This window comes from Clinocottus analis, unplaced genomic scaffold, assembly GCF_023055335.1.
Source record: "Clinocottus analis isolate CAN_PGR_092001 unplaced genomic scaffold, fCliAna1.0.p SCAF_20, whole genome shotgun sequence".
Taxonomy (NCBI): domain Eukaryota; kingdom Metazoa; phylum Chordata; class Actinopteri; order Perciformes; family Cottidae; genus Clinocottus; species Clinocottus analis.
This window is the reverse complement of record NW_027175932.1, coordinates 3,169,341-3,194,188: the sequence shown is the minus strand read 5'-3', so window position 1 is coordinate 3,194,188 and position 24,848 is coordinate 3,169,341. Positions and strand designations below refer to the sequence as shown.

The window sequence follows — 24,848 nt, the reverse complement described above, 5'->3', positions numbered from 1 at the left end:
TTTTGTCTTCCTGTGTGAGGTCTGCCCATCTGGATTAACATTATATATGTTGTATTGTGCCTTTTTAAGGGAGCTCTTACCTCTATAATGCCACTAGAGGACGACTAATTAACTAAAAACACAGGCAAGTGGATAAAAGTGAAGGTGGTAATGTCATCAAAATGATACATACATACATACATACATACATAGGCAGGCATCTGAAAAAACCAAGAGCTTTGTTGTCTTTAGGATCACTGTTGGACTTAAAATATAAATAATTGGAACATTTGATATATCTCTGCAAGTTGGATGGAAATAGATTTTAAGATTAAGTTGATTTTACATTTTGTTCTGTTAACTAGAAGCTTTAGATACTATTGAATATGAAGGGCTGTTGACAGTAATACATTTTCACTCTAAATCATCTCAAACTAGCACAATTATTGATATGAGACTGACTTATTTGTACATGTAAACGTAATGTCAACAAATGCTTCGGATCTTGGTTTTTAATTTGCAAATAAATGATTTACCCATTGTTACTGTTTGTCTTTTGAATTGTAATAACAATAAGAAATAGCTTTCCTTTGAGACCATCTTAAAAAAAGTGACAAATTATCAGAAAAAAAACAAGCTATAGTCTATGGGTGCAATCCTAATCCTTTTAGCTACATACTATTATACCATATGTTTGTATTATTTACTAAAAAGTTAAAATGCACAACAAATAACATACACATTTAATTATACAGCTTTGTTTGTAATTTTACGTCTGATATTTGATTTACGAAGCTCTGCAACGCGATATTGATTTGCGTCATGACGTCATGACGTCGGAGAGCTACGTCGCATTATTGCGACAAAGACAACCAGGAAGTACGCAGCCCAAGAGCAGCAGCCTACAATGTTTACGTTTAGTCTGACGCTTGTACGACAGTAAGTGATGATTTTAAGGTTTCATTTCCCCTTCTTTTGGAATATATTCTACAAAGCGGTAGTGTCACGTGCTGTGTATTTAAACATGGCGGCGGTTAGAGTTACGTTAACAGTAAAACAAGATAAATGATAACTAGTAAGTAACTTAGCTCACGTGTGCTTTGTGTTTCAGTCGTTTAAACTTACCTAGCTGTGTGTTTGAACACGTGACATGTACCTTATGTGGTTTAGCTCAGTCAATGACATCGTTTTATTCTCCCATAGTGGGGAGACCCAGTACAACAAGGACAAGCTGCTCCAAGGTACGTGGGTGTCACCATCAGCTGTCAGGTGCATTCATACACAAGAGAAAAACACTTTTAATGGTCCTAAATCACACTGTTCAAGATGGGGGGTCTGTCTTCCAGGTCAAGGTGTGGACACGCCCTTGTCAGAAACTGGTCTTGAGCAATGTAACGCCGTAGGAAGATACCTCAGAGACATCGCCTTCCACAATGTGTTTGCCAGTAACCTCCAGCGTGCCGTACAGGTGAGTCAGCCCTCACACACCTTGGTATGTCATACACAGATTAGGTAACAAGATAGTGGATAAGCAGGGGACATATACAGACTCAATACACTGAGATTGGATCGCATCGGGCCCTCAACCACGTAGTGTTGTCGGCATATTAGGTTTCTATTACCATTTTACTGTGTCTCTCTTGTGGGCACTTTACCTGTCGTTGCTGTTATCCTGCAATCTCCCCAATGCAGGACTAATAAAGCAATATCTTATATTAAAATGACTGGTCTGATGATGACGTGTCTGGAGAAAATCATTTGGAAAAATGTCACTAGTGTCTCCTTTTTGTAAAAGGAAAAAAACAGGATGCACGTTAAGAACAATTTATGAAATAGTTGTGTGAACATTCATGTCTCTGCGGTCTTTGACTCAATGATGCCGATGGTGTATTAATTAGATTCAAAGTCAACCATGACGTTAATGATTTCTTTTTGGCACTGCAAATGTTTTGAGTAAGTAATTTCCCAATTTTGCTCCCCCTCATCAGACAGCTGAAATAATTCTGAAGAACAACACTCACTGTTCTGGCACAGAGATGGTTTTGGAGCCGTTACTCAGAGAGCGGGTGAGACGCGTTGTCCTTATACTCGGTCCAAATATGTAAAGTTTTGAATGTATGACTACAGTAGTTTCTTTTCCAGGCTCTAAGTTGCGATTGGGTTGTTCATGCAGGGTTTTGGCGTCGCTGAAGGACGTCCCAAAGATGATCTGAAAAACATGGCCAACGCTGCTGGCCAGTCATGCCGTGACTACACCCCTCCAGGAGGAGAGACTTTAGACCAGGTGAGTCAGACGCAGTCGGGTTTTATCATTTGGAAACTGATTGTTCAACACTGTTCAGTTGAAAGGAGCCACGTTGAGACTCAAGGTCAGGAGAGTATTGCTTGTGCAACAGTGCCACCTACAGACCATTTTGAATATTGCATTTAAAACTCTGTAAGTGTTACAAAAAAAGTTCATGTAGTTTGCATTTTTTTAATATCGCTAATTGATGCAAATTAGATGATCTGGGTAGTTTTGTGTGAGTAATGATGTTTAGCTACTTATATTTAATTCATAATGATAGAAAACATGATGGAACATCCTCACACAGAGGAACTGCAACCAGAAGATGTTGTGCACTTGTACTCAGACACTTTAAAACAATTATCAAAAAGATCTTTCTTTTTGTTGAACAAGTAACAGATAAATTGATTTATGATTTCAGCTCTATTTATTTGCAGTATGTACAAGCGCAAAAGGCTAACAAATGGCAAAAAGAGACTTGAACAGCATTGTTTTGACTCTCCGTTATTGGCTGACAGTTGCTTCACGCTCCTAAACCGGCTCCGGCTCACTCTTACTTTGCTTCTAGGTGAAGCTGCGATTCAAAAAATTCCTCAAAGTCCTCTTCGATCAAATGTTGGACGACCGCGGTCGGCCGGGACCAGAAGCCGGAGACGTAGCAAACAGGACTGAAGGTGCTGCCTCCGGCGACGCTTCTGCCTCGGCCGCTGCCGCCGCCGCCGCCGATGGCCTTCAGGGGGTGCCGGTCCACGCGCTGGTCGTGAGCCACGGCGCTTACATCCGCGTAGCCGTCAAGCACCTCGTGGAGGACCTGAAGAGCGCTCTGCCCGCGGGGGTGAAGGCGTACCATCTGTTTTCGCCCTGTCCGAACACGGGCGTCACTCGCTTTGTCTTCACCCTGAGCCGGTCCGAGTCCGGCCCGGTCCTCTCAGCTTGTCGCTGCGTCTTTACCAACAGAAAGGACCACCTGGAACACCTCGCAGCGGCCGAGTAGTGTCAGGGGAACGGAAATGAGATGCGGGGGTTTATGTACTGCTTGTGTGCACATGTACACGGTTTCAGAAGGGTATAATCACACGGGACTGAAGGGTAAATAAGAGGCGACGACCTCAGAGTATTCTAACTGAATACAGCAAAGCACCTACTAAATTATGTTTTCTCAAAAATCTGTAGCGTTTTACTGTCAAAAATGTGCAGTACTGTACTTTCTAAAAGTTTCATCATCCTCCAAACTGTAGGCCAGTGAGGACTTGTGTTATTACCTCTTTTATCATGTCATACCAAAGTCCAAACTATTTAATGTGCTATTGAACGCGTCAATACGTCCGTGCGTCGCCTCTGACGCTGCTCATTTTACTTGTGCAATACAACATGATTTTTTTGAGTTTTATACACAAATATAAGTAGCGGAAAATAATACAGGATGCGCACTGCACAGATGCTGTGAGAGAGTCCAACTCTTTGTTGTTGAATGTGTTTTTTTTTCTTCTATTTTTAGTCACTTTTTATTATTCACTGAATGACGGAGCCTCGATATCTCAAGTACCATGTGATGTATTTATGTTAATACTGCAAAGTAATATATTTACAGACTGTAGCCTTTCCTGTGGAACATAAATGCACTTCAAATACACAACAGAATGTAACAGGGGAGCGGTCTCTGGATTTCTGTGTTTCATGATATTTAGCCATAGTGGAAGAAGTATTCAGACCTTTTACTTCAGTAAAAGTAGTAATACAACAGTGAAGAGAAAAGAACTTCATAAATGTTACTCAAGTGCAATAAAAGTGTTAAAATCAGCACCAAAAGTAGAAGTACTCATGATATAGAGTGGCACATTTGGCAATCGTGTGTGTATATTGTGATATTTATAATATAATAGACAAATAAATAACACATTTTATAGTATTGCTGCTAAAATGTGAGTATTGCACTACCAGGGAGACAAAAAGAGGCGTCATTGTTCCCCTCACATGTCTTCAACAACTGATACTCTCATCATGAATGACTGGAAACAGAGTGTGAGCACCCTGGGGCGCTACAGTGCTGTGAAGAGCTTGGACCGCTATTTTAGACGCGTTGCCACTCTCAAAGAGCTCCGCTGTCCTGCAGCGATCGAGTACAGCGTCTCAGAGCCTTGTATTTTCACTGCTGGACGGCGTTAACAGCTGACCTGAAAGAGAAAAAGGTCAACATTTTGGGATATAGTAGCGTAGCTTAGCACAAGACGAGTTTAACACGAAACAAAACCAAGTGGAAAACCGTTTTCCTTTTGGCGGTGGGTTGTGGGGTCAGACTTCCGCTTACGTTGAAAGGTCAAAGGTTAATGGGTGACACATTTAACGGTTCCTGAGGGGGAAAAAACGTCACCGAGTGTATTTTTAGAGGGAAGTGACTTATGTACCTGTTTGCTAGTTAGGCGGATGAGGTGTGAAAGAGCAGGATATTCAGCTAATGAGCGGAACTGCTGAGTAACTGGGTCAATGTTAAACCTCATTCATGACTTCCTTGTCTTCACCAAAATTAGAATACCAAAGCAAAAAAACACACCAAAGAACACGCTGTATACATTTACATAAAGAACACACGGCACTACACATGTTTCCTTTATAGTTTATTTGGTCCCAAACACTCCAGAAATTCATACATTCAAAGACAAAACGTGTTTTCTAATACATTTTAACTTTAAAGCGTCCTCATAAATACCATAAATAACAATAAAGGAATGGAATTAAATAAATAAATACTCTTTGGGACTGGTTTTGGTGTTCGCTGGTGGTGCCCAGCACCTAAATCACACAGCAAGAGTTCCGATTTCATGCTGTAAAAGGTTGTGTACCCCGTAGTTGTACTTATTCAAGTCATGAATTAGGCGATTGTACAAATACAGATGCATTCACATGGAAGTACTGTGCTTGTAGCGATCTGTAGTTTTGGGAATTGGATTTGGAAATCTATATCCGACTCACTTAGCTCTTTAAAATATCTGCAAAACCTAACCTTAACTCTGCTAAATGCAACTCTTAAGTATATTCATGTATATATGTGTTGTGTTAATTCACGCCTGCCTAGTTTCACATCAGTCGACAGGGCCTTCAGCCCTCCAGAGGTAGGCGTCTGTCTTGAGAATGACATCACTGTCACTTTGAAATGTGGGTTTCTCAGACCAGCTGTTAAAACCTTAACGAGAAGAGGAAGAAAAAACAACTCAATGCAATCAAATCATCACTAAAATGAATCACGTCGTTCTTCAGGGAAACCAAGCCGTGTCTATGAATAATTAAAATAAAAAAAGAAAGACATTTCTCATCCAAGCAATAGCTCAGTGAGCAAGTGCCAGATAGCTGTAATGGAAGGGGAATGGATCCGGATCTCTCCGCTTGGCACAAAACCAAGATTTTCTTTTTCAGTATTTTGTTTCGGAGGAGAAAATAGTACATTTTTAAATTCCTATACTAATGAACGCACAACATACTCATTATTTATGAGATGAATTCAGATAAAACAGCATCTTTTGTTGATTTATCTTCTGCAGTGATGTCAAATAATTGTATTTTAACCTAAATTGTGCAATAGGGGCTTCTTTTTTTGCAACAACGATGACAAAAGACATAATTCCGCTTCTTACAGTCTCAGTATTTTTCCTCATATATGATCACAAACTACAGGGTTAAACTCACTTATATGAAAGTAAACATATCCTAATCAGTGACCTCTAGAATCAGCCCATGGTGCCGGTGCTCCGGGGGCTGGACGGGTTGGACGAGTGCACGTTCCATGGGTCGTGGGTGGACGGAGCCAGAGGCGTCTCCCGGGACACGTTGCGCACGTCGTCCCCGGTCTCCACCTCCACTTCCACCTCCACCTCCACCTCCAGGTCAGCGTCGTCCTCCGGAGCGGCCCGAGAGTCCGAGCCCTCCTCGGTCCGACCCAAGTACACGTTGTGCGGGTCGGAGGGGTCCACCACTTGGTTCCTCTTCTCCCGGTGCAGCAGGAGGCGCTCCAGCGGCACCGTGTTCCTCTGGGGTAAGAAGAGGGAGGTTTGCGGGAGGTTCTGTCCGGCCAAGAACACCTGCCGGGAGCCCTCCAGGTTAAACAGGATGCCGGTCCGGCTGGAGAAGTACACGTCCCGGTTGTTCTCCAGAAGTCTGTGGTTGAACAGGCAGTCGTCCCGGAGGCAGATGGGCTGAAGACAGAAGGAGATAGAGAGACTTTTAAACTACAGTGAAGGAATATATCCCAAAGTGTAGATTAAATATGCCATTATTTTTGCAAAAAAACACTAGAAATATGATGATTTCCTTTCATTTCTAGTTCAAATTACTTCTAATTTCCTAGTATCATTATTCTATTTTTTATATTAAATTTAAAACAACAAGTCGACAGTTTAAATAACTTCGCCACCATTTGCAGTTTGTTCCCATCATATCAATGCATGCATTAAAACAAACGCGGTGAATACATTCACGTGTAAACGACACAAAGCTTTGTGCGTAAAATGATAGAAAGCGTGTTTAAAACAAAGCAAACCCCACAGCTGTGCCAATTATAAAACGTTTATGATTTTATTTAGTTCAAAGTAGAAATTTGTCAAACAAATTGTTAGAAAATAATAAAATAATTTCAAGATATGCCACATTTTTGTATTTTACGTTTGTGCGTAAAAGAATCCTTTTACGCACAAACGTATCGCAAATATGGCGTATCTTCAAATTACATGTTAAAAACGATGCGAAAACCCCACAAGGGTTCCAAGATAGATAAACTCAAAAGTAAACATTTAGTATAATGTATGGATTGAATTAATAGTCACAGAGAATCGGACTAGAAGTAACTATTGGCTTACCGAGCTGAATGGGTTGCCCTCCAAATCCATACACAAGTAACGGCTACTTTTGACGCCCAGGATGGCAACGCGCTCCCTTGTTTCAGCTCTCAGTAAAATCACACCTGTCATGAGGGGAAAAAAGGGCAATAAGCATTGGAGTGTTCAAAGATACAACTTCAATATTTCCACATTGCAAAATAACAAACATAACGAGGAAAACACGTCTTACTATATGAACTCCTGACTGTAGTCCTGCGCACAGTGCCATCTAATCTGATCTCCAAGTAGAAGTTGTTGAGGTCTGTGGATGTCTGCAGGTGGACATATCTCCTCGGGTTCCCCCAGTTGGATCCAACCAGCGGCGACGGGTTCGGGGCCGTTTCCCCGAGAGGAAACCCCTGAAGCACCGTGAGGAAGAGCGCCAGCACGGTGTCCCTCATCCTCAGTCTCCTGTTGACGTCCATCCTGGAGCAAACCGGTGCTTTCCACTGCGAGAGCTGCTGGGGAGTTTTCAGATGCTCTGTTGTCCCAAAGTTTGGACACAGTTCCTATTTAAAGCCCCTTGAATGCCACTCCTGCTCACATCCTTTGCGTGGAAGGAGAAAAAAAAGAAAGAAACTCGCCCCCAAAGCAGATGTGCGGGTTCGCTGCAGCGGAAGAGCCACTTCCACCTCTGTTTATCCCGATGATCTTGGTCAGGCTGGACTCTTATTTTTGGTGACACGCCTTGACTCATCCACCTTAAACATTATTCTAAGACTATTTAGTAATGGTCCAACGTGTTGCTTTGGACTGGACACAGGGTGCAATGGGCATATGGAGACCAAGCACAACAAAAAGAAAAGACATAAATGCAGAATCTTTATTTAAATCAGGAATGAAATATACTGCTAGTTAGTTGTATTAGTTAATCTACTAATAACTACAGTATTCATAATGATTGAAGCGTGATGTGAAATGTTTTACACTTGTGTTCAGTAGGTTAGAGACGTTCAAAGTTTGAAGTGACTTCAGTTTGTTGCCTTTACGCACCTGCACAACTTCACGAGTCACCGTTTCACCAGCAGAGGGAGCCACTCCCTCATGGAGGACAGTTTACTGGGAAGTTGAGTTTAACTGGCTAAACTATTTTTGGGATGCTGGAGTTTCAGCATGGGACACTTTTAAACTATATTTCGGTAAATAACTATCCTTTTTGTTGGACACCAACACATTCAAACAGCTTTTCTTCTAAATAAAACAATTTTTTTATCCAGGGAATTGAACCCATAACCCACTTCTCAACGACATTAAGATCATCTTCAAGTTTAATTTGGACACAAACAAACATTAACCAAACTGATTTTACATGATTTTACTCTGAATTACATTTCTTTACTTTTATTCTACAGCAATTCAGAGAAAAAAATGGCACTTTTTACCCCATAACATTTATACCTGATCAGATTAATAATACAAAATATTTTGGACAAATTAATTATGATGTATATAACAGACTTTTTTATACCTGGAAGTATAGTAAAGTTCACATGAATGCATCAATAATCTTAATTCAATGATATAGTAATACATCATCCTGGATTATGAGTCCTGTTTGTATATTTCTCTGCTAATTTTCCTTGTATTTCGACACCGTGGTCTTCTGACACACATCAGAGATCAGCTGATCCGACAGAGACAACAACAACACTTTACCAGCAACCAGTTAAAAAAAAAACTTTTATTGTTATCTCAGGAATACAGTGGACTGCTGTGCACAGCACATACGTACAAAAATAAAAGGAAAAACTTTAATATCCTTACTTAGCATTGTCTGTTTTCAGAAACAAATGACTGAAGTTTGTTTCGTCTTTATTTACAGTCATCAGCAAACCAAAACTAAGGCAGAGGGTGAGGTATATGAGAACAGATGAGAGGAATAGAGCGGAGACTCACTCCCTTTCAAAGCAGGAGTTTAAAAAAACAAACACATGGAGCACACACACACCCCTCATTAAGCTGGTGGGGCTCAGGCATGCTAGTACATTGAACATGATTTAAAAAAGATATTCCTCCCCTTGAATTAATTCAAATTTGATCTATAAGCTGTGGACAGAGAGAGAAAGAAAAAAAAAAACACAACAATAAATCTGGATAAAATCTTTTGGTCAAAGCTGAGAAGGGTGAGCTTGTTTGTTTCGGACACAGAGCGTCACTCTTTTAGGGATCCAGCTCTATTTCTTGACAGAAAAAAAAAAATGGACGTAAAGTTGTTGTACGCTAGTTTATAATCAAGTAAGGTGCTGCCCGCTACGGACGTCAGACATCTTTGATCGTGAGGGTCGGCGGGGGAAGCGCTCGTTGCTGTGCATGCGCAAAGTTCACTTCCACGGCTTCCTCGGCTTGAAACAAGACTTTTTTTTTTGTTCGACTCCTCCAAACCCCTCCCATCCCACCCTCCCCCCACCTCCCTCCTCCCAAAAAAAAAGACAACAAGAAATGTACATCAGTGTGTTTCATGCAGCCTCATCTACAGCAGCAACAAGTCTGTTTTTTTTTAAGCTCCCATTACATTCGAATCAGAACAACGAAAACCAAAAAAAAAGAGCGAGAGATTTCATCTGTTAGAAAAATACTGTTGGGATTCGACCCGTGCAGCAGGTGATACTGGTGGTGAGAGGCGTTCAGGGTCGAGGTGGGGGGGGGGGCAGAGGGCCCGTCCTGCAGCAGGAGAGGTGAGGCCCTGCGTTAGTGACTGTGCTCCTCACACACACTGCATTAACTCTGCAGATGCCCAACACAAAGGGGGAGGGGCCAGCAGGTCCTGGAGCTGCATTTTAAAGAGGCGGGGCTCTCTAAACTCTGAATGGTGACAAAGAAGTGAACTAAGAGCTATCTGTAGGCTTTTTTTTCGGTTCGCCAAATACTAGTCTGTTGAAATAAAGTGAAATAAAGTGTTTCCTGCGTGAAAAAAAAATAAAGCGTGTTCAAATTCCTACTTCATGGAAACAGTACGACCCATATAGCCGGCCGCCCCGGCCACTGGGAGGAGGGGTTAGGGCCAAGGCTGGTCCGTGACTCTGACCTTGAACTAAAAAAGGCTGAAAGGAGAGGAGGAAGCTCCTGGGTTACAGCTGGAATCCCAAGGACCCGCAAGCAGAGGTGGGTGGCGGCGGGGTGACAGAGCCCAACGGGGCGGGTAAGCATGGAGGGGGTGGTTGGGGCGGGGTGGGGGGCGTTCAGGTATGTGGAAGGCTGCCTGTCCTCCTGGCAGATCCACATTCCTGCCGGGGGTTTTTGACCAACAACAAAGACAGCGGGGCGGCTTCCTCGCATTCGTCTTTCCGGGATTTAAAATAGTCCTGCTGTACTTCTCCCAGCGCAAAACTCAGCTTTTCCGGGTTAACAGCTGCAACAAAAACAAAAAAAACCACGCCGTACGACTCTCAAAAACTGCTCTGAATACATCACAAGATGTCAAGCTAATCCACACGCTGGCCTTGAGCGCGTGGTACATCCTCAGCTTCTGTAAACAATCTGCCACTACATGAGTACGGCCTTTTGAAAAGCCCTCGAATTGATCGAAACGTCTTAAAAAAAATCGACGCAGGCGTGCATCCAGTTCATCAACTGCACCCCCCCTCCCCCACCCCTCTCCACCCTCCCCACATCCTTCGGGTGAGGAACACGATTGGCTCCATGGATCCATAATTGCATTTAAAACTCGCTCTCTCTCCCTTCAACCTCGCCGCCACTGCAGTGCTGCTGCAGAGCACACACACGCACCTGCTCCTCCAAACACACACAGATCAATTAAAAAAGGAAAAGAGGGACAAAACGCGGGAAACATTTCCTCCCCCACAACATTCAGGCACCATCGTCGATGGCTAACTGTGCAACCTGATTTCTTTTTGCCTCGTTCGTGGCAACTGCGACAAAAGCAGCGTTGTTTTTTTTTTTTAAAAAGCTCCTGAATTCTTTTTTTTTTTTCATTTCTTACATTTGCAACTTATTTACATTGTTTTTTTGTTGCGTGAGTCCGAGAGACGACGACGCTCGGTCGCTCGATCCTTTTGCTAACCCCGGTTGCAAAAAGAAATTTAAAAAAAAAAAAAAGTCCTCCATGCTCAGACGGATCGGTATTCCCACCCTGATGCCACACCGTCCAACTTCTGGCCTCGCTCCACCTCCCATGGCCGACCGCTCTCTGGTCTCAACCACAGACTGTATATTACTTAATCGATCTAATTACGGAAAAGAAAATAAACCAGAGATAGTTGAGCCCCCCCCCCCCCCCCCCCCGCCCTCCACCCTCCTCCGCCCCTCTGAGGCCCTCTGCAGAGTGTCAGCCCTATTTCTGACTCCAGCAGGTGTCTCTTACATGCAAGTTTCAGGGAGAGGGGGGGGCACAAGTGGGAACACCAAGGCACCGTTCATTTCGTGCAGCAAAGGTAGTGCATTTAAGTTACCCCCCCCCACCCACACCCCCACTACTGCAGGACACTGCTCATCGAGCACAGGGAGGGCCGTCAAGTTAAAAAAAAGGTTCAAAAAGAAATCATAAACTCAGCAGATATTTGAGCAGAAGTCCATGCGTCCCTTCAGTCTAGCAGAGGTGGTTCTTTGAGGTAATAAAAAGTGTTCATTTCGCTCTTTAAAAGCACAGGATACAGCTCATCCTCCATCTCCAAAAAAAATCAGGAAGTGACACGTCGTTCAGTTACAGCAAGCACCAAGGTAAAGTGAGACAGGCAAAGGCTTCCACTCTCCCCCCGTCCATAAAAACAACAAGCAGCACAGTACATATACAAAGATAGCTATCCAAATATACATATATATATGTATATAACAGAATAAATATTTGTGTTTTCCTTCGCAGTCCATCGGCGTGTTTGTCGTGACGATGCGTTTCTATATTACCTGGAAGAACATCCACATGTGCAAAATTAGTTATTGAGTTATTGCCGGGTTTCTCTCATAGCCGCGGGAGGAAGTGTGTGACGGTGGAGGCGGTGGTGGCCTTGTTGCCTCGCTTGGCGCGGCCGTGCTTGCTGAGGGCGACGTAGAAGCCCTTGTAAACAAAAGACTCATAGGCGTTGTAGTTATTGGGCAGCAAGGTCTCCTTGAACTTGCACTCGTCCACGAAGACTCTCTGCAAAGAGAAGAGAGAGGGTGAACGTCACGGCGTGTGCACGGTTTCAGCCTGACGTTTTTGGGAGATACGCGCACATCTCAGCGAATAAATCCGTTGGAGGCCCACGAGAGAGAAATATCTGAAGAAATTATCATTTAAAAGTAGAAATGCAACCAATTAAGTGACGATTAAATGCTAAACTTTATGTATGCATGTATTTAAACAGCATTATGACACATTTCAGAATATATGACACTTTGTAGTCCAAAAAATGTGTATTTCTAACCACATTTGGACAAAATCAATATAATTTTGATGTCTTTATTACAATCTTATGGCAATAAGTCAGGGTATAGTTTGATTTCTATTTTTTACAAGTTTTAATATCAACTAAACGAAGATATTCAGATTCTAGAAACGTTCTTTTTTTACTTATAAAGAAGCTCAACTTGTGAAATGTTAAATATTGATTCAACACAAGCAAACACAACAATGTTAACACACTCAAACAACCAAAATGCAAAGCTATAAACTGTCGTAACAAAGAGGAAGATTAGATTTGGGTGCGATCAATACTCATCGCCAAACAGCTGGAGGTTTGATGAGCAGACGAACACGTGAAGCTCTTTCATTGTAAAATTTAAAACCAAGAACTTCATGATTTGTTTGACTTCCCGCTCTATGAGCGACACATTGTTCTCTATTAATAAAAGATAAATAAACGCCGACTCATCACAAATCAACTGCACAGACTCGCCATGAAGTGCTGACACCATTTACACAACTACAAGACTCAATAATACGTTTGTTTTTTTAACATGCATGAAAAGATCCGCTGCGTGTTGATACATATACTGTATATATACGTGAATATCACATAAAAAATACCGTTAAACACATTAAATGAAGTGGCCTTTATTTAAAAAATGGGTCATAAGTTAAATGTTTGTTGGTTTTAATCATTAAATGTTGACTTTTGATTCACTGGCGGTTACGTTTAATATCTGGAAGGAAAAAACTATACATATTTCAGTAGAAAGTACAGATTCCAGTACACAAGTAAAGTACTTAGGTACCCTTTAAAATATACTTGACTTGATTTCCTCCAGTTTGTGCTACTTTATTTATTTCACTACATCTCAAGAGGTAACGTGTGAACGTTTGCTCCATTAGTAAATGTTATTTCACATTAAAACATCTGATTAGTTTATAAAATGAGACGCATTCAAAACCAAACTACACAAACGTGTGTCAAATAATTACATTTCGCATAAACATTCAAATAATATATATTAATATACATTATACACTGACTTGGGCCATGCAACTGCGGTGCTTTTGGTACTTTAAATCACAATTTGTTGATATACTTGTACTTTTACTGAAGTACAATGTTAAGTGCTGGACCTTTACTTGTAATTAAGTACTTTTTTATTGTGGTATTGTTACTTTTACTCAATGGTGGAGCGTTACTAAAAGTACATGTACTCAAGCACTGTACTTGAGTACAATTTTAAAGGTTTTACTTAAGTTTTTTGTCAATTTGTGCGACAATCAGAGGCAAATATTTGTCTTTCTATTTTACATTATTCTAACAATTTGAGTTATGCTGCACATTTATTGCACATAAAGTAATTAACAAATACATTAAGATGTATTAATGCAGGTAAATGTTTTTTTTGCTGTATTTTGATGCCAATACATTTGAACTTTTTACTCAACTTAAAAAACTGTGACTGCAGGAACTTTACTTACCAAAATATAATCACTCTGTATATTATTAAATAAAATATCTGTGTCCCCACACTGACAGAAACCCTCCTATCATCACAGCATATTAATAACACAACAGTGCCCATAAACCCACGGATGCAGCAGCTCCATGAACTCATCTTACACCGAGCAGGAAGTGTGTGTGCGTGTGTGTGTGTGTGTGTGTGTGTGTGTGTGTGTGTGTGTGTAGAGACAGAGAGTTGCGCACACACACGTACCGTCCCGTATAACCTTCCCCGGCTGTTCATTGCGACAAACAGCTCACTCCTCACCCCGAACATGCTGATCACTCCTCGGTCCACGGTGGAGATCTCTATCAGACCTGCAGGGGAGACACACACAGCGGGAGAGGGAGGCAGAGAGGAGAGTCACAGCGCGACCGGAGGCGTGTGTGTGTGTGTGTGTGTGTGTGTGTGTGTGTGTGTGGGTGTGGGTGTGTGTGGGTGTGGGTGGGGGGGACAAAGTCGAGTCAACTGGCCTATGCAGCAGCAGCAGCAGCAGCAGCAGCAGCAGTGATGGGTGTAACCTTGCAGGTGCACTGCGACTGCATGATGCTCCCAGTCACCCACTTGCAGCCTAACCAGTGTCGAGGAGTGGATAGTTTACAGTTTACAGCGCGCTGAGTGCGCTGCGTGTGCAGCGGGACGCGGGGGGTAAAAATAAGTTCCCTAAAGTCTAAACTGGGTCCAAGCATTCATGTCATGTTTCTGGCTTGTGGGGATATTTCGCACTGCACGAATGTAGCGAGAGAGAGAGAGAGAGAGCTCACTGCAACACATCTGATTAAATATCATGCACTCAAGACGCCGTTTAACTTTCTTCTCTCTCTTTTTTTTTTTTTTGGCGCATTACGTTATGCGCACTTTTCTCTCTCTCCTCCCAGTGCTTTGCCGGATGCAACTCACTGTATTGGTTCTCACTGTGCACACCGCTTATCCTGCCGTCCGGGAGCACCTGCAGGTGAAACCCAATGCCCACGTTGCAGTACAGTCGCCGCACTCTTTTGATACCCTGCAAATAGTCACTCTCCCAGTTCAGCTCCGATTTCGACCCAGTTATACCCAGATAGGAGCGGGAGAAGAGCGTCTCCCACTTCTTCTCCAGTAAAGTCGCATTAGTCCTGCTCGGAATCGGGTAAGGTGAAACGATCCCGCAGAGAGAAGTCCACAGTACAAGCGCTGCTGGCAGCGTCCAGTGCGCCCTGGCCCCGCTGGACATGCTGGAGACGCTCCTTTGCGCAATGGCCATCCAGTTTACCTTCGGGGCACGTGGTCAAAGTTACCTGCCCTATGAACGCAACTCTTCTTATGTTCTGTCCTTTGGCATGGCGGTGGTGGTGGTAAAGGCTTGTTTGGGGATCGAGGCAGATCAGGGCCCCATAGCCCGGGATCTGAGCAGCAGCAGCAGCAGAAGGAGGAGGAGGAGGAGAGGGACGGAGCGCGTCGGAGCTTGAATTGGTGCCGTTGGCGATGATCATCTTTCGCCGCTCCGCGCCTCTGGACAGGCAACGCGCTTGCTCGTGGAGGGGACACCACTCACTGTGAACAAAAAACAAAAAAAACAGCTCACCTAGCCAACGACTCTCACATCCTACAATGACATCACTGTGACTTCACCGCTGCACCCCCCCATCAGCAGTGGGAGATGGGAGGAGGAGGAGGAGGAGGAGAGACAGTTACAGGACCCCAGCAGCACCAGCACTTCTGATAGGAATGATGAGGGGAGGGGGTTGGAGGAGAGGATGGGGGGGTGCACCCTCACACCAGCGTCAAACAAGCCGGAGGGGATAAAAAGAAGCGTTTCCTGTGGGGCTTTTCAAAGTAAAACCCCTTGTCAGAGCGTGGCTGTGGTCCAACTCTTGCGCAATCGCTCCAAAAAATCTCTGCATCACCTCGGCTCCCCACACTATCCAACCTGATTAAAAAACTACACACAGTTAAAGGAGAAACCTAAATATATGCTTTAATACTCAGCAGGAGCAGTTATCAAATGGTTTTAATGAGTGTGAAAATGATGTGAATTTCAAATGGCCTCCCGAATTTGAAGTTAACATTACAGACAATGTTTGATTTGTCCTTCACCATGAAGAAAAGATGGCTGAAAAGTCAATTGAAAGGGACATTTATAGCCAAATATGTATTTAATAATTTAAACGAGGAAAAATGACAAAATATTGGAGCTCATAGCTTCTCAAATGTGAGGATTTGCTGCTTTTCGCTGTTTTTTAAAATTGGATCCCGCAAATTTTTGAAATGACAACTGTTGGGGGCAAAAAAACAAGTTATTTTATTCAATATTTAAGAGATTGTTTTTGAAAATAATTGCCAGTTGAAGCCTTATGTATCGATCGGGAGTTAAAAGATTAAATTCAAGACGGGGATGAGCCTCCATTTGGTCCGTCAAGGTGTTTCCACACGACAAAATGTATGTACAAGATAGACCAGTCTGTGAATTTGCACCAAATCTCATGTCAAAGGATTTCACAGCCCCTAATATTTTCCCCCGAGTGCTTTTATTTTGAAAGTAATTTAACCTACTCTCTGTTTTCCTGTGGCTAATTGTGGCTGACCTGACGTAGCTCTTCCTCACATGGGAGACCTACAGGAGGGGAGGCTGTGTGTACGTGTGTGTGTGTGTGTGACTTTCATTGGCGTTGAGCAATCATGGGATGGATGGATACTGTGTCCAGAGCCCAAATCGGGAGGCCGGTCATATGTCCTGGCAGCCTGCTGCCTTATTTAGAAGGAAGGTGTAAAAACAGTCACAGGAGAGCAACTGGCAATCCTGTCTGACACTTCCTTAGCTGTTTGTTCAGGAAGTTGACACAACCAGATATTTTGCCTGGTCAGATTGCGCGTTATTATTGTAAGTAACACACCCGGCAAGCAACAGAATAATATAACCTGCGTAGATCAAATGCTCGGCGTTGTTTTGAGCTCCACGGGTCAGGAAATGGGCAAGAAAATGAGTAAAATACCTCAGAAATCGTCATTTTAGAGCAGACATTTTTATGTAAAATGTGGATAAATCTAAATAAATCGGAGTGCAGCGTGTTCAGCCTCCTCCTCCACCTGCCCGCCCGCATCCCGTCCTGCAGGGCGCTGGTAGGAGATGAAGGCCCGGGGGGAATTCCCCCCGCGTCACCGAGCACGAGGCCCATGGGCCCCGAGGTGCTGTCGGCTGCCAGGGAGCATAAAGCCCACCTTAGCAACCGGAGAGGCCTTGTTGCTGATAAACAGCCGGGGCACGACAACCAAGAATGGAAAAAAACAAACAAACAAACAAAGCATTAATATATGCTACAATGCAGAGAGACTTTGATAGCAAAATGCTAAGAGAAATGTATGAATACACGTTGACAGCCATGTTTTAAATGACGGGTTATACATGTTTTAATGTGTAAAGATTCGCTGTATATTGTCCTCATTACTGCATGTAAAGGTAGTGAATATACATTCATATATCCTACAGAATGTATGTGGAGTTAAAGAGACTGACAGGACTTCTTAGTCCCACTGGAGCGGCGCATTAGTGATCTGCTGCGTCAGCACATGACGATGCAGTCCAAGGCAACCTGAATAGACAAAACTATACGGCTTATTGACAGAGTGTGACTCCAATCAATGGAGAGTGGCCACCGCTAATGAGACGCTGCTGAGCTCTGGAGATTAATTCAGCTAATACCGGCGTACTGGCTGAGGGGGCTTTTTCCTTTATATAGCCCTGATGCATCACTCATCCTTCACTAGTATTGAACATATTACATGAATACATACAAAGACGAGAGTACGGCTGCAACTGTAACTATTATTTTCAGCAGTGATTGATTTGCATTTTTTTTTTTATGAATTGTTTGGTCTGTACATTTTGAAAAAATAAATAAAAAGTTGGACCATCAGTGCAAAAGCCAAATATATTACATTTTCCCTATTTGAAGGTAAAAGAAAGCGACATAGTCTCACATTTTAGAAGCTGAAACCATCATATGCATCATTAAAAAAATCACTTTAAGGGGTACTGCAATTATAGTAAGTACTAAAGTTGGACACGTAATACAACAATAGTCAAATTTAAGCAGAAGAGGTCAAAAACACTGGATCCTACATTTCCCATAATGCAATAGTGTCTTCTTTACGCCTCCCAATGCCTCCTAAATGCTCACTCCTTTTAGACTCCACACCTGCAGTTTGTAAAGCAGTTATTACTACACAACAATACACGTTTTCTTTTAAACGACAAGCCAAATAGTTGCAATATGTTTGTTTTTTCTGTCGATCGTAATATCAACAAGACGGCGGAGAGAGTTTGATGGAAACCTGCCAACGTGAATATAGTAGAAGACCAGAAACTGGAGTCTGAAGCCGGAGAAAAAAGTGTCTGCAGTTTACTGTCGTCAGGTCAGCTGTCTTTGTTGCAAGTGCAGGACACACACACACACACACACACACACACACACACATCAATCAGAAAATGGACCAGAGGGAATAGCCATACAAACAGCTTTTGTGCATATTACCAACGTGTTAGTAACCGGATACAGGAGGATGCAAAGCTCTTCCAATTACTGTTTTATTAACGTGGGGTTTAAAACACGAGATTGAAACAACAGCTGAGGAGACCCGGAGATGGAGGGAGGAGGGAGGAAGGAGGGAGGACGGAGGGAGGAAGGGAGGGAAGAAGGGAAGGGGGGATTTCCCTGGAATGACATAGACGGCATAGACGTGCAATAATACTCTTCAATCCATCTGTGCATGAATGTACAGACGAGGCTGCGCAGGCCTTCGCATCAAATATTGTGTGTTCACCTACAATATTTCGACACCAACACACGCTAAACTTTACATAATCGATCTTAAACAATTGGATTTCATTGGCTCCAGTGGAGCAGGGGCTCGTACATTTTCAATAGTCACGCTACCACCCTGAGAGGAGCTCAGATTTGTTTTTGCTGAACAAGCTGATGTATAATTCAACAGCTCCAAAAAAAAGCTGCTTTGTAAAAACCGTGCAGCAAGTCCACCGGGAGCCACTAACTCCTTACTGGAGCGTACATGCTGAAATATGTGAAACGTGTTCTGCTTCCTCCCTCATTATTGTGTCAAGCGTTTGAGCTGCGCAGAGGAGACAAAGAGCAGCCTGTCAGTAAGTTCCCAGTAAAAATATCTTTTTAAGGGTACAGCGTGTGCACCTTGCAGAGAAGGATGTGCCTGCGTGCTGCTAAATTGGGCGTAGAGTGACTAAGGGGAAAAAGAAGCACGGCAGAGGTGACTTTTACGCAGGTTACAAATCCCAACCAGTGACGCAGCAGTTTTTATGCTCACGTCGGTAAGCTATGCTGTGTATATGTAAGAGAAAAAAGACCCATCCCATTGGATCATAGGGAGGAAATGTAGAAGCATACTGTACCTCTGAATGACAAAACTGTTACTGCAAACACATGCAGGTAAAGATATGACAACATATAGCTCACAAAAGCACGACAGAAAATGTATCTGCAGCTACTTTTTAATCATCAGTTTATCAGTAGAGAAAAAAATGCAGAAATCTCATGTGAGGATTTGCTGATTTTCCTCGGGGTTCTGGACATCTTAATATATCTTTTTGCAATATTTTTAGACCGAGCTATTGCTTGATTAACTAAGAAAACCCATAGTGTATTGATGATGAAACGAATCTTTAGTTGCAGCTCTATTTTAATGGACCAAAAAAGCTAAATATAAATATATAAAATCCTTTCTTGCAAACCATTTTGTTGCTGAAGCCGGACTGTACGTAAAGAGCTCTTTAATCAACATGTTGAGTGTGTTTAAAGCTCTTTGCTCAGCAAATGAAGCTGAAGAATACGAGGGGGGAAATGAGCTAGACCATGCAGCCAACAGAGTAAAAGCGATAGATAGCCATGCGGTTCTGTATGATGGTGAACGTCTCACATCGAGGCCATCGATCCCCATTTAAGCTCAGTAATCACATCGCATCCCACGAGAGCTGAAAGACGTGAAAACGTTTAACACGATCAAACGGCTACGTGAGTGTGCGAGGTCGTCGATTCACAAAAACCCTTTCGTCCTAAAAACTGTCTGCTGTACGTTTTACGAAGCAGATTTAAGGCCCGTTGATTTCCATGAAGACCATTAGTGTAACAACACCTGCCAACGAACCCATTACACCAAATACATTTCTAGTACTGGACTCTAGAAATATAGTACAGTTAAAGGAACACACGTCCCGAAAGCAATGAAGCAATTTTCCATGTCGATGCCTCGTTTTTTCTTCTTCTCTCTCCACTGTACCAAATAGCAGATCTGGAAACATGGAGGCTGAGGTTTGGCCGGCGTCACATCCTCGCCGTAACCAACTTGCTCCTTCGAGGCAAAAGCTCTGGGCTCGAGGCCACACAGGGGAAAGCTCTGTTTACGTGGCGCGGCTATGCCGAAAAGTCGGACAGTTTTGGTTTATGGCTGTAGGAAGAGATAGAGATCAGAGGAGGTGTCAGCTGCTGAGTCGGCAGCCGAGTCCTCCCTCCCTCCCCCCTCTCTGGCTCCTCTTCCCTCTCTCCCAGGAACCCAACACCGAGCCAGGCCACCAGGACCGAGCAGGGGAATGCGAGGAATTCTCCCAACACATTTGCTCACCGCTTTGCACGTTCTCACCCCTACGGGATGTGAAGAGCGCCCGCCGGCCCCCGAGGATGCGAGCGACCCCGCTTCCACAAACGACGGGCGGGACGAGAGGCGGCAATGAGCGGAGGATCAAGGCAATTTTTTTTTGGCGGATGGGTTGGAGAGCGTCAGGAATGGCGCGCCGCTGAGAGAGTGAGTCATCCTGGACCGAGCTGGCTGTCACTCGGCCAGCACAACAAAGATCAGATCATTTATTTTTGTCGCGGCCCCCGCTGGATGAAATCGAAAACCCGCGAGGAGCCGATCAAAGGTTCTGCCTCTCCCATGGAGAGCGACGGATACGCAATCGCGCCCGAGAAGGATCCAGAAGGAGCCGTGACAAGTTGTGCTAGTTTGAGATTCGGTGAACCAAACAAAAAGAAATCCCAATAATAAGGAATTCAACTGATTAATCATTGTCATGTCTTTGTGCAATAGTCCCACATGTCCGTCTAATGCCACCAGTTTTGCAGCACTCGCAGGCCCCAGCAGCAGGTCACTGGAGGCAAAACAGGGGCGGTAATAACTCTCTCAATGGGTCAAAAGGCAAGTAGGCTGCCCTCAAAAGATGAGCAGGTACGGGCCATTTTTACATGAGACATTTTGACCTGTCGTAGTAGGAAAAGAACAGGTGTAAATAATAAAAGAATTCCATTAAGCTGCTTCAGTTTCAGGGCCCAAAAATGACTTGGCACACGGCGAGCCATCGGAAATAGATGCAAGGAAATTGTAATTCAGGCTGTCGGTTATATTGCAGACTCATTACTGCAGTATGTTAGAATGAGAGGAATGATGTATAATAAGCATTGCACAATTATTCTTCAGCAAAACCTGTTTACAGATGCAAAACAATTATTTTGTAAAAAGAAAACGTTGCATGTGCGATTGCATGTTTTACAGTTTTACACCATGTCTCTGAGAGGGTGTGTTGCAACACGTTTTCATTGTGCGTGATGATGAGAATGACCGAAAAGAAAGAAAGAAAAGGTCCAGGTTGTACAGCAAGCGTCGCTCCTGCTGCACCTGAACCCATCGCTCTCACACGTGGACGTCGCCCTCTGGTGTCGAACAGATGTTAGGACACCCGGTGCCCGTGTGACCGGCGATAACTCACTGCATTGCAGCACTGGCATGTGGTCGGATCGATGCTCCTTGGCTCTGAAATAAAAACTTGTGGGAAGTAAAGCTTTCTGTAAAGAGAGTTAAACCACTTCAGCTTCATCTGATGCGCAATGTGCTGGATGGACGGTCAGCTTTCAAACATGGGAAGGAAAACTGTGTCATCCCCTGCATTGCAGGTGGTTTGTATCGGGGGAATATCAAAATTAAAATAACCTGAAGGCATCATTTGATTACTAATGGCCTGAGCCAGACCTGTAGATTACCATGAGTCTCTTCAGTTGTGCTCTGTCTTGAGCACTTCCTGATTCTACAGTGACCGTGCTGACTAAGATTACATGTTCTTCGACTAGTATGAGTCCATGTGCGAGAACTAGGAGTTGCTGAAGCAAGTGCATGTATGCAGAGACTCAAAGATGGCCGTGTGTGTGTCGTGCAGAGCATTTTGTGTGAAAATGCACAACAGAGAATCTGATACGTCGGATCTCTCAACAAATGAGGCCGCCAGCGAGCGCAGCGCATCCCCGGCATGACGAGACATAAGTCACCGAGGCCTCGTGCGCTTGCGTCCTCTTGCCCGTGATCTCCAACGTTAAAAGGTCGTTCCTAATGAGGCCGCCTCCTCGTGTGCCCTTCAAGTGCAACACAGGAAAACAAAGCCGCGTTACAGACGCTGTTTTAAATAGTGTCACGGTGTAAAACTGGCAGCGTTGAATTATTGCCGGCCCTTTGATGTTGTTTATATCCCTGACGTCTTGTCAACACGGGTAATCGGGCCACACGGGGGGTATGGTCCCGATATCAGCCCAGATTTCGGCCGAGAACACAAGCACAGCTCATGATGCTGCAGAGGAGGAGATATTGTCTTTTTTTATCCCATGCATTCCTCCTGTCAAATCCTGGCGCCTTGATTACCCACAATGCAACGCAGCCACTGATTGTTTGGTCAGGGATTTGGGTGCGTTACGCTTGTGGCTGCAAAAGGCCTGATATATGTCACGTATGCAGAATAGATACCTTGATGTGTAAAATGATTGGTGTTCCCCTTTACAGCAATGAAAAGTATAAAGCTCTAATAGGTCTGAATGGACAATTAATAATATAAAAATGCCAAAAAAACACCATTTAATATTATTAAACCTACATTTCATGGATACTATGATCTATTGTCAGTGTGTCAATCCAATGCCGTTAACATGGAAATCTTCTCCATCTCTACTACTCGTCCCTAATGACACAAACACAGCAGCACGAGGCCATAAACCTGACGGGGGTCACGAGTGGACTGCTTCACTTTAAGAGGTCACGAGTCAAAAAGGTTGTGAACCTCTGCTCTTTCATACTCTAAATACCTTCAGACGTGACAGACTCCCCACGACTGCCACCTGCAGAATGTTAAACAAGCTCTCGAGCTGAAGTCAAGACTCCTAACGTGAGTCCCAGTTCGTACTGCCGCGTCTGTGCGGCCACAAGCCCACACAAAAATCTCTCTGCGATTGTTCCTCTCCGGTCTCTCATCTCCCCTTGCAATTAGCTTCGTGGCCGCCACGTGTGTACTCCCAAAAGTCAGCGAAAGCATGCACTTGAGAAGACACGGTCGTGGAAAAACAAACTCCGGAAGCCACTGATGGACAGATCTGTCTGCCCACTCTGGTTCGCTGGCCGAAGCCGCGGCCGCTGCGGCCGTGCTGCGGTCGCCACCGGTCCATGCCTGAAGACATGAGGCGGCGGGGGCCATTTCTAGGTTACAATAACAACTTCACACCGACGCTCCAACGCCGCCGGATATCCGAAGAAACTCAGGGACTTCAATCAAGTCACATTTAGTTCGAGGCTTGGAAATAACTGGTACGGAAAACACAAATTAATTTCCTTCTTGACGGAGCTTTTCGTCGTCCCCGAGGGCTAAAAATATGCGGCGTAATAACAGTTTATGAGGAGAAGAATGGAACCAATCACCTCTTTTTGGAGTTGTTTTTATTTTTAATGCGTCTTATTCGTGCGAAACACGGCAATCTGTCGCATCTTGACTGAAACGTCTCGCTGCTAAAGAGTCTATTTTTTTCTCCGCTCCGCGTGGAATGTAAATAACAACACTGCCGTCTCCACCTGCGGAACGACCATACAAGGACAGCGGCGCTGGACGGAGAGAGAGAGAGAGAGCCCCACACAAACTACCACTCTGAGACGCTGCACGCTACATAATGATGGCATTCACATCAGTGGTTGAGGGGGAAAACTGCCTCCTGACCACTTCCAACTAACAAGCTCAAATTAAGACCACTGATGACCTCACGACTGCCAAATAGGCCGGTAAATCCAGCTGGATGTCCGATTCCAAAATAGTCCGGTAATACTGCCGGCTGGTGCCACGGATACACATCACAGTTCTGGGTTTGGAAACACAACAGGTGCACACAATGACATAGTTTGATGGAACAATACTGATTAAATATGTGGCAGGTCAGTCAGTTATAGAAAGACTAACTTAATATGTATTATGTATGTACTGTATGACATAAAGCAAATACTTTACACTCTTATTAATTGTCAATTCAACATTTATTGTATACTGGATATGACGTTGGTTATTGTCTTTGTGATATATAATCCATTCATTGCAGTTGTGTATTGTACATCGCATACATAATAATAATAATAATAATAATAACCCCTGTTTATATCACTTCTTTCAAAGTCCAGTGATTACAAAGTGTTTCCCACATTACAGATAATTCATATAAAACATGTAAAATCAACTGAAGTGGCAGAAAACATTAATTAAAGCATTTGCGTCAGATCTGTTGTGTGCAGCGTTTCGTTCCGGTCCATCGACATCGGCTGTAGAAACAAGTTGAGGTTGAAGATGTGTGTTTTGTTGCTTAATATATGATGATTTACAGCTTTCTCACTCTTGAAAAATGTCCTTCATTTTGAATTTGCGACCATGAAAAGAATAAAATTGGTCAAAAAAGAAAAGAAAATGAAGAAAAAAAAAAAATTAAAAAAAAGGAAAATTATGCTTAGTAATAAAATATTGCAAAAATGTCAGTCCCAACAGAAACAAAAGTAGCTCATTGTTTTCCTAC

General features: G+C 43.5%; 3 protein-coding genes across 3 annotated transcripts; 1 reads left to right on the top strand and 2 right to left on the bottom strand.

Annotated features, from left to right (window-relative positions):
• Positions 1 to 851: 851 nt before the first annotated feature.
• Positions 852 to 3,916, top strand: tigarb (TP53 induced glycolysis regulatory phosphatase b). Its single transcript, XM_068586690.1, has 6 exons — positions 852 to 918; positions 1,183 to 1,220; positions 1,326 to 1,447; positions 1,968 to 2,045; positions 2,153 to 2,263; positions 2,835 to 3,916. The coding sequence occupies exons 1-6, from the start codon at positions 887 to 889 to the stop codon at positions 3,258 to 3,260; spliced, it is 807 nt and encodes a 268-aa protein (XP_068442791.1). The 5' UTR covers positions 852 to 886; the 3' UTR covers positions 3,261 to 3,916.
• A 2,072-nt stretch (positions 3,917 to 5,988) lies between these two features.
• On the bottom strand, positions 5,989 to 7,559 carry fgf23 (fibroblast growth factor 23). Its single transcript, XM_068587047.1, has 3 exons — positions 7,325 to 7,559; positions 7,114 to 7,217; positions 5,989 to 6,453 (listed from the first exon to the last, which is right to left on the bottom strand). Exons 1-3 carry the CDS (start codon positions 7,557 to 7,559, stop codon positions 5,989 to 5,991), a joined length of 804 nt encoding a protein of 267 aa, XP_068443148.1.
• A 3,843-nt stretch (positions 7,560 to 11,402) lies between these two features.
• Positions 11,403 to 15,686, bottom strand: LOC137791811 (fibroblast growth factor 6-like). Its single transcript, XM_068586993.1, has 3 exons — positions 14,887 to 15,686; positions 14,200 to 14,303; positions 11,403 to 12,226 (listed from the first exon to the last, which is right to left on the bottom strand). Exons 1-3 carry the CDS (start codon positions 15,227 to 15,229, stop codon positions 12,050 to 12,052), a joined length of 624 nt encoding a protein of 207 aa, XP_068443094.1. The 5' UTR covers positions 15,230 to 15,686; the 3' UTR covers positions 11,403 to 12,049.
• Positions 15,687 to 24,848: the final 9,162 nt, after the last annotated feature.

Excerpts from the sequence above, each read along its gene's own strand:
- LOC137791811 (XM_068586993.1), bottom strand. The coding sequence starts at position 15,229 with ATGGCCATTGCGCAAAGGAGCGTCTCCAGCATGTCCAGCGGGGCCAGG. Across the intron at positions 14,304-14,886 it reads GCACAGTGAGAACCAATACA|GTCTGATAGAGATCTCCACC; the intron begins GTGAGTTGCATC and ends TCTCCCCTGCAG. Across the intron at positions 12,227-14,199 it reads GGGGAAGGTTATACGGGACG|AGAGTCTTCGTGGACGAGTG; the intron begins GTACGTGTGTGT and ends TTCTCTTTGCAG.
- fgf23 (XM_068587047.1), bottom strand. The coding sequence starts at position 7,559 with ATGGACGTCAACAGGAGACTGAGGATGAGGGACACCGTGCTGGCGCTC. Across the intron at positions 7,218-7,324 it reads TACAGTCAGGAGTTCATATA|GTGTGATTTTACTGAGAGCT; the intron begins GTAAGACGTGTT and ends CCCTCATGACAG. Across the intron at positions 6,454-7,113 it reads AGGGCAACCCATTCAGCTCG|CCCATCTGCCTCCGGGACGA; the intron begins GTAAGCCAATAG and ends TTCTGTCTTCAG.
- tigarb (XM_068586690.1), top strand. The coding sequence starts at position 887 with ATGTTTACGTTTAGTCTGACGCTTGTACGACA. Across the intron at positions 919-1,182 it reads AGTCTGACGCTTGTACGACA|TGGGGAGACCCAGTACAACA; the intron begins GTAAGTGATGAT and ends ATTCTCCCATAG. Across the intron at positions 1,448-1,967 it reads ACCTCCAGCGTGCCGTACAG|ACAGCTGAAATAATTCTGAA; the intron begins GTGAGTCAGCCC and ends CCCCCTCATCAG.